Here is an 8,764-nt window from a genome sequence, read left to right as displayed (position 1 = left end):
CGGATGAAGGGCGATAGAAGAGAAGACAAAGCTGTCAAACCTTGCCAGACCGTGTTGACTTCCCATCGCCTCCCAGCCGGAGGGGAGCCCGATCCATCTGGTTTGGAGTCAGCAGCCCAAACAAAAGCAAAAGACAATGGCAGGAAGCACTTGAAAGTTCAAATTCTTGCTTTGGTTTCTCTTGGAACAACAGCACCTACGTAATGCAGCCGATGGACAATGACACACAGCCAGGGACGGGCAAAAATGCCAGAAGAATGTGCTTACACCACCAAACCATCCAATATTTTTGTGTTATTGGAACAAAAATAGAAAAGGGAAAGAACAAGGGGGTAAAAAAAAAATAAAGTCTTTGAAGCTCCTAGACTTCTTGGACAGGGTTTCTGTCCAAGAAAGCTTCAAAGTGGGGTGGCCATGGGCCTTGGGAGGAGCCTGGCACCAGGGCAGCTGCTGCCCAGGGCGTTTAGCCCTGTGGTAGGGGTTCAGCTCTGTCCTCAGCACATTTCCATAGCTGGGGCCATGACATGTGGGGAACACAGAGGGGCTTTGCTGGGCTTGGCTCCAGGGGGGTGCCCAAATAAGGGACTGCTGGAGACCCCAGCCCATCTCATCCATGTTGGGGAGAGGAGTCACACACAGCAATGCTGTGTTTCCCCAGAAAAATCCATCCTTGAGGTGGTGGCTGGCCCAGCTCAGCTCTCTGGAGCCCTGGGACAAGATGAAGAGTAAGAAGCTGCAGGGCTGAGCTGAGCCAGGTGAGCCCAGCTCTGTGAAATCCCAACACAGGCGCTAGGATGAGGTTTTGCAGCATTCCAAGTGCAAAGGGATGAGGCTGGGTTTATTTCCACCCACAGGTGTAACACCGTGTGGCCTGGGGAGTGCAGCCACTGCGAGGTTTGACGGCAGAGGCTGGTGGTCAGTGTCACACAGTGCCATGGCTGGAGAGGGCAGTGGTGCTCGCCCCAGACCCCCAACAGATTTGGAGGCAGCAGCTGCCACAGGACCCTGGGTGAAGGAACTCCGGGACCACCAGCAGTCGTGACTGATGGTTTTGGCATCATCTTTTTTCTCCTGCTCAAATCCATCCGGGTCACTTGGTGCCTGTATTGTCCACACTGGGCTGCTGCCCAGGTGGTTGCATGTCTCCAGGGCACCTGGGGACAGCAGCTGCGTCTGTGCCAGGCACTGGCCCGTGCTGGCAGCAGATGGCATGGGACTTGGCACATTGGAGTGGAGTTTGGCCAACCTGGAAAGATCACACTGAGCCTTTTCTCCAGGTTTCCCCCCGCTCTGTTTGCAGGACGCCACTCCATGCATCCCTGGGAACCCACACCCAGAGCCAAACTGAGCACAGCACAAATTTCCCTGGGATTTAGGCATTTGCAGAGCTGGCAGAATTATTGATAGAGAAAAAGCCTCATGTGACTGCCCAGTAGTACCAGCGAGGGAAGCTTGTCTGCATGGTGCCTTCAAAGCCCCGGCCTCGGGCAGGACCCAGCAGTGCAGGCTCGGGGCTGTTTCTGCTCTTCCCCTTCCCGGAGCAGCCAGGTCCTGCTGGAAAGCCTCCAGAGAGGGGCACTGCTCCACTCTGAGCCATGCCAGAGCACAGAGATGCTTTTGGGGATGGAGAGGCCATGCAGACCCTCACCCTCTGCCCCCTCATTGGGGCAGCTGACGACACCACTGACCCCATCCCCGCAGCCTGAGGCGCCTCAAACACTGCTTGGGCCCAGGCTGGAATCAAAAAGCTGGGAATGTTCACAAAGAGCTGTGGGGTACTCAGCCAGACAGGCTGGGGCTGCAGCCCCAAAAATGCACCCCAATTCCCCCATCCCAGGACTGGCTGTGAGCTCTCCCCTCAGTCCCGGGGAACAAGTAGCTTCTTCAGGAAGATCTCAAACAGCACATGCCCATCCAGCACCAGGGTTTGGTCTGAGTCATCACCCCTCTACCAGCCTCTGAATGCTGGGATGGAGCAAACCAGGACAACCCTGAGCCCAGGGGACTTCCTCCAGTCTGTGGGAAGGAGCCACACTTCCCCCCAAATCCAGCCCAGCCATCCCCCTCCAGCAGTGCATGCAAACCCAGAACAGCTGCAGGTTTGACACCAGAAGAGACACCTGGGGTCCCAGCCAGCCATCCCCCACCACAGAAAACACCCAGCATTACCAATAACCACGTGAAAAAGAACAAACAAAACAGCCTTTTTTTTTTATAAAAAGATCAATGAAAAATTTATTTATAAATTTCGCACTCTGGGGCTACACGTCTATATCATACACTCAGGAATATGCTGTACTGTACAGACTTTATCCAGTTAGAAATGATCATATAGTGACCCACATACAGCTTCAATATAAGCCTAAAAATTCTTAACATTAATTAACATAATTAAAAAAGGTATTTGCATCTAAAGAAAAATCTACAGAAAAACTCCTTTCTGGAGCAATCTGTGCATCAGCTTCAATGTCTGCTTATTTCACTGACATTATCAATATATTCTTCTTACAAAAATAACAATAATAATTAAAAAATGACTGTTCGAAGGCAACCAGTCATGCACGAAACAGCCTCCCCCACCTGCCTCTTTTTTTTTTCCTTGTACTCCCCGTTTTGGCGTGAAGGGTCAGCAGCACGATGAGCCAACAAGGGGGGTGGGGGGACCCTCATTTCAATTTGAATCAATCTGCATCCCTTTTACTTCTCAGGATCAAGAGAGACGGGGGTGTGGGGGTTGCATAGAAAATTGAAACTCTAGGGACTAGGAAGGGCAGCAGCTTTTCAGTAAAATACAAAGGGATGTAAAAATACATCAACTCACAATTTCAGAGCAAACCCCCTTCCCCAATGTACAGTTTCCCAAAAATCTCAGCGTGTCTAAAGCTCCAGGAGGCTGAAAAGGAACAATACTTTTCTTAAACAACTCACCCAGCAATTCACACAGGAGATTCACAGTCTTAATAGGTATTTTATAAAAATATAAATATGGATTACATCATGTTGTCTTTACAACACTGGACAGAGCTCCCTTTAGACTGGGTTTATAACCAAGATTTCTTTTTAAAAATCCATCTAGAACTTGGCTTTACAATACACTTTTTAATATCATGTCATAAATGTTATGACATTTCATTGTGGCAAATCCATTTACGTAAAAAAAAAAAAAAAATGTGCAACCATCTGGTAACAACGATAAAACCTCACTAGGAAAGGTCTTGTTCCCACCCCGTAACTATCGCACAGAAGCACCAGTGGAAGTGCTGGACACCCCCTTCCATGCTCACAGAAAGACTTCGGCCAAGCAGTTCCTTGCAAATTACAGCAATAACAGTAGACACATTTGACAGGGCTTTTTTTCTTCTTTAAATCTGGAGCTTTTAAAGTCATCTCAAATTGTTGAAGTGGGGAAAGAACAAAAACAAATGAAAAACCCAACAAAATGCAAACAACTGCAGGTGAAATTATCAGAGACAAAGCAGAATATTCAGTGCAATGGGAAATAATCAGGGCAGACTCTAGGGTGTTTTTTTTTTTTTTTTTTAGTTTTAAGACTAGGAAAAGAAAAAATGAACAAAAAAAAAGCATATATCCCAAACCATATTTTTTTGAATCACTCACCATCAGCTTCAAACAAAATCAGGCTCACAATCTTCACCCACAAATATATACAGACATGATAAATAGGTAAGACACAACCCCAATAAACCAGCAGGTAACTATTTTCTTTTCTCTTTTTTAATCAGAATGGTTTGGATGCAGGGAGCAAGAGAGGAAAAAGCAGGGAGATGGCAGTGATACGGATGGCTTTAGTGCAGATGAGGAGAAGAGTGCTGAAAGACCAGCAGGAGAAAGGAGACTTCCGAACTTTTCTGCATTTTCCAAATGGATGTTCTTGTGCCATAGCAATAATAAAGCAGCATTTGCGATTATACGTGCAGTCACTTCAAAATGCGCCTTCGGGTGGCTCGCTCTGCTTCCTCCCTTTCCTTTATAAAGATATATACGGTGGGATATATATCTCCTATAAAAGGCGGGTGAGTGTACGTACGTCAAGTGAATCGTCCTGCATTGAGAAGTGTTATCCAAGTTTCACCAAAAGAAAAAATAAAAGTTCCCAAACTCTTTTCAGTAGTTTTCCAGCATCTCTGTAGGCAGCAGAGAGCGCTCGTGCCCCTTTTCTGTGCAAAAGCAAATCCTCTGCCTCTACAGTTTTTTTTCACTTTTTTTAAAAGAAAAAAACAGTCCAGGATTTGCTAATCCCCCTTTACACACAAAACCACAAGGACTCAATGTCTTTTCCTGGGATCTTACGTGTGCTGAACAGATTCATGGAGCGGGTGAGGAAGCAGACTTTCTTCAGACACCCAAGGAAGAATCAAAGCAGAAAACCCAATGCAAAATCAACCAAACCCAGGAGCAATCGGGGTGAGAAAACCACGTCTGCCATATTCCAACGGAGTTGCCTCGACACAAAAAAAAAAGAAAAAAAAAGAAAAAAAAAACCAAAAAAAAACCAAAAAAAAACCGGTGGGAAAACACTGCGAAAACCTTGGAGAGGAAGAAGACTTTCCTGCTCTTCCTCGCCAGGGAGGCCGCGGCCGGCCGGGAGCCCCAGCCCATGGACGGGGCATCGTGCCCGGGTCCGGGGCTGGCACCGGAGAGGGGACCCCAGCAGCAGTGGGGGTCTGCGGGGTGGCCTTTGGGGGGAGTTGAAATGAATTAGCTTCTGAGCCAGAACACTTTAAATGGGAGGGTCGGGAGCGAGGGGGGCGGGGAGGGGGATTAAATATTAGCGGAGAGGGAACGGGGCGGGAGTGTTAAAGCATCTGCCCAGATGTCAAACTGAAACCGTGAATACTGTGAGTGCAGCCGAGGTAGATGGAGGAAAAAAAACACGTTACAGTAGGAAACAACCCTTGGAAGATTAAAAAAAACCAAAACAAACAAAAAACCAACCAACCAAAAAAAAAAACCCAAAAAACTTAAAAATGTGGCGTGTTCTGCGTGGGGCCCCAATCTTCGCCAAACCCGCCCCGGGCGGGGGCGGGAGCAGCTCTGGCGGCCGGGGAAGCGGGGAGGGTCCCCGGCATCGCGGGGGGAGCGCGGAGTGGGGGGGACCCGGCATCACCGGGCGAGCGCAGCGGGGGCAGCCCCGGCATCACCGTGCGCCGGCGGAGTATTTGGCCTTGGTGATCAGGTAGAGGACGATGTCCTGGTGGCCCCCGAAGGCGGCGATGTGCAGGGCGCTCCAGCCGTCGCGGTTGGCCAGGCGGATGTCGGCGCCGAACTTGACCAGGAGCTTGACGAGCTCGAGGTTACCGTCGATGACGGACTGGTGCAGCGCCGTCTGCCCCTCGGGCCCGAAGGAGTTGACGTTGAACTCGCAGTTCGTCATGTTCTGCAGCAGCGACTGCAGCTCCTTGGTGTTGCCGCGCCGCACCGCCTCCTGGAACACCCGCTGGCTGGGGGGCGGCGGCGGCGCCGCGCACGGCGACACCTCGCTCTGGCTCATGCCGCCGCCTCGGCCCCGCCGCCCCGCATGGACGGCGACGGCGGCGCCCGCCCGGGCATGCGGCTGCGGGCGGGCGGTGCTGCGGGCGGGCGGTGCTGCGGCCGCTGCCGGGGCTGGGCTGGGCTGGGCTGGGCTGGGCTGTGGTGGTGGTGCCGCCGCCGCTGCCGCGCCCCGGCCCCGCCGCTCTGCGCTCGCTGCTCCGCTGCCCGCGCCCCGCGGCTCTGCAGCGCCCCGGCCCGCGCGCGCCTTTTACCCGCCCTTTTATTTGCATAACAATGGCACGGCCGTGACGCGCCGCGGGGGCGGGGCCGCGCGCCGCGCGCTGATTGGCCCGAGCGGGCGCGGGAGGCGTGGCAGAGCGGGGAGGACACGCCCCCTGGCGGGCGGAGCGGGACGGGCGCGGGCGGCGCGCGCGCTGCGAGGGCGGGAGGGGGCGATGGGGGGCGCTCCCGCCTCGGCTTTGCTCGGCCCCGCTCGGGCTCGCGGCTCCGCTCGGCTCGGCTCGGACCCTCCAGCCGGGACCCGCAGGAATGGCGGTCACCAAGGGGCTGCGGCTCCCCCCGATTTGGGGTGACACCGTGTTGCTGCGGGTTTGTGTCCCCGAGAGCCGACAGGGACGGGTCACAGAGCAGAACGGGGCGTTCAGCTCGCGGGGTCCAGTGCCTCTGCAGGCTCCCACAGGGGGCTGCACCGGGTTTCAGGGACCCACGGGTGAGACTGATTTAAGGGGGAAAAGATGCAGCCTCCACCATGTACTGCCAGCCCTGGAGTGGCTCAGTTCGCCTGCCTGGGGCTTTATCCGGGGTCGGACCTGCTGTCCAGCCGATGACCATGTTCCTGGTGCGGGAGTGCTGGGAGCTGTGGACACCACAGGGAGGTGGAAAAATGGGGGGCAAAAAATCCCGAAAGCAGTGCATCAACCAAGAACGGTGCTGGGGGGACCTTCCGGGGGGGGGCCTTTTGCCCCCCTCCCCCCACCCCCCAACCCTCCTCCTGTTCCCGTTTGGTCCCCGGGAGCAAACGGCGAGTCCAGGTGGGAAGCGGCGCTCCCGTGCCAGCTCCCACCGCCTCCCGGCCATTTGGTCAGCAGGAGAGGGCGGGAGGTGCGGGGAGAGAGGAAGGAGCGTGTCATAAACCGAGGTGACAGCAGCCGCGCCGGGGCAGCTGGGTGGCAATCTGCTGGCACTGCTGGCGTGTCCTTTCGGGAAGGGAAAGGGAGAAATCGGCCAACTGCTAAATTCAGCCCCAGCTGATGAAATGTGCAATCACGGAGTGTCTGTCGCACAGCTGGAGGACAGTGGCCTTGAGCTCCGAGTGTGACTTGCCCCACGGCCTGTTCCCCTGGCTTTTCCCAGCAGCTGGAGTAGTCTGGGAACACTCCTGCCCCATCTGGGTCCTTCTCATCCCACTTGGATTTAGGCTGTAAAGAGTTGTTGAAGCAGCTCCTCATTCTCCTGCCATAAGGGGTCTGCTTTTCTAAGTCAATTTCTGCAGCTAGTTGTTCTCATCCCTATCCCCATTCCCATCTTCACATCCATCCCCATCTCCCCATCTCCATCCTGTCCTTGTCTCCACCCTCATCCTATGCCTATGCACACCCTCATCCCCATCCCCATCCCATCCCCATCTCAACCCACATCCCCATCTCCTCACCCGTGCCCATCCAATGCCCATCTCATCCCAATCTCTATCCCAATTCCACCTGTCTGGTCTCTGTCTGACTGTTTGGCTTCCCCAGGCCAGAGCTCTCCCGGCCACACCTCTCTGATGTGGGTGTGTTGCAGTCCACCGTTCTGGTGTAATAGGAAGGACTGGAATGTTACTGCTGCTGGGGGCTGCAGACCCCCTTTGCTGTCCTGTGCCTGTGCAGCTTCTCCCAGGATGTCCCTGTGCCGCTGGGGCATCTGCAGCGCTGGCACAGGGCACTGAGATGGGCTCAGGGCTTGAAGCTCTGAGGTTCCGTGCAGGAGCCAGGTTTGCCCGAGGACAGTGAAGAGGAGCCACCCCTGCCTCTGTCCCGTACCCCTGCGGGCCCCGTGCCGGGCTGCAGGCGGTGGCTCTGTCCCCATCACCCCAGCCATGGTGTCAGCGGGAATCACCAGCGGCAATCCCTGTCCTGTCTCCTGAGTCGGCTCGCCGCGGTTAGCGGCGGGACGTGCTGTGGCTCACGGTGACTCACGGGAGCTCCGGTTGTGCCCGGGGGCCGGCACAGCCCGGCAGTGCAAACAGCGTGCAGGGAGCACCGGGGCCACCGCAGCCTGTGACCGTCCGCTGGCACTAATCCCGGCAAACCATCACAACAAAGCTGGAAAAGGGAATGCAGTGGGGTCATGCGGCAGCTTTGCCGGACGTAGGGGCGATGGCCTGGGTGTCGGGGCTCCGCTCTTCCTGGCTCGCCCTCTCCTATTTACTCCTAAATATCCCGGGACAGCTGATTTGTGTCTTTACTGGCCGTATCCTGCGAGGTGTAGAGAGCCCTGTGAGCGAGCCGTGGGAGAGAGGGAATTGCTCACACCTCCCCGGTCTGGGACTTGGCCAGAGTTACATCCTTGCAAGCAAATCTGCATTTGCCAGTGACACTGGTGAGAAAAAGAGCGCGGGCAGGGACCCAGCCATGCAAATATTCGGGACTGGCAGGTGGGGGCAGGACTCGGTCTGGGAACGGGGCCAGAGAGGGAGGGGAAAGAGCAAAAAAGCAAGGGAAAAAAACCCGGGAAATAAAAAGACAGATATGAAAAGCTGCATTTCAGCTCCAGTTTGTACCCAGCTCTGTAACCGGAGAGGAGCCGAGAGCGGTGTGACGACCGGTCCAGGCTCCCTGCATGGCTCCGCTGCCCGCCGGCTGCGAAGGGGCTGTCAGGGGCCGCGGCCGGCGCTGGGAGGCCCCTGCCCTCGCTTTATGGGGCCCTGCAAAACCAGTAGACCCACCCAGTGATTTACCCGCTCTCTTCTGAGGCGAGGGGAAGACGTGTCGGGAGGCGGGGAAGGACCCCGGAGCGGCGATGCCTTAAGCGAACGGTCACGCCGAGAGGCGCGGAACAAATTTCCCCTCCTCAGGAGACGTGACGGCCAAATTTCCCCGTGCCCGTGAGAGCCTGCGGGAGGGAGAAGGGCCGGCTGCCACCTTCGCAGCCCTCTTCCAAAAAACTTCAGCGGGTCATGTCCGTCCTCCCGGCCAGGCGGACACGACGGCAGCGAGAGTCCAGCCACCCCCCGAGGCCTCCTTGCAGGGAGCCGGAGAGCCGGGGGGAC

General features: G+C 55.6%; 1 protein-coding gene across 1 annotated transcript; it reads right to left on the bottom strand.

The window, feature by feature from the left end:
* Window positions 1-2,434: 2,434 nt before the first annotated feature.
* Window positions 2,435-5,595, bottom strand: NRARP (NOTCH regulated ankyrin repeat protein). The gene has a single exon (XM_068211721.1). The coding sequence runs from the start codon at window positions 5,510-5,512 to the stop codon at window positions 5,159-5,161; it is 354 nt and encodes a 117-aa protein (XP_068067822.1). The 5' UTR covers window positions 5,513-5,595; the 3' UTR covers window positions 2,435-5,158.
* Window positions 5,596-8,764: the final 3,169 nt, after the last annotated feature.

Source organism: Anomalospiza imberbis, chromosome 21 (genome assembly GCF_031753505.1).
Source record: "Anomalospiza imberbis isolate Cuckoo-Finch-1a 21T00152 chromosome 21, ASM3175350v1, whole genome shotgun sequence".
Classification (NCBI taxonomy): domain Eukaryota; kingdom Metazoa; phylum Chordata; class Aves; order Passeriformes; family Viduidae; genus Anomalospiza; species Anomalospiza imberbis.
The sequence above is the reverse complement of the archived record's forward strand: the minus strand, read 5'-3'. Positions and strand labels throughout refer to the sequence as shown.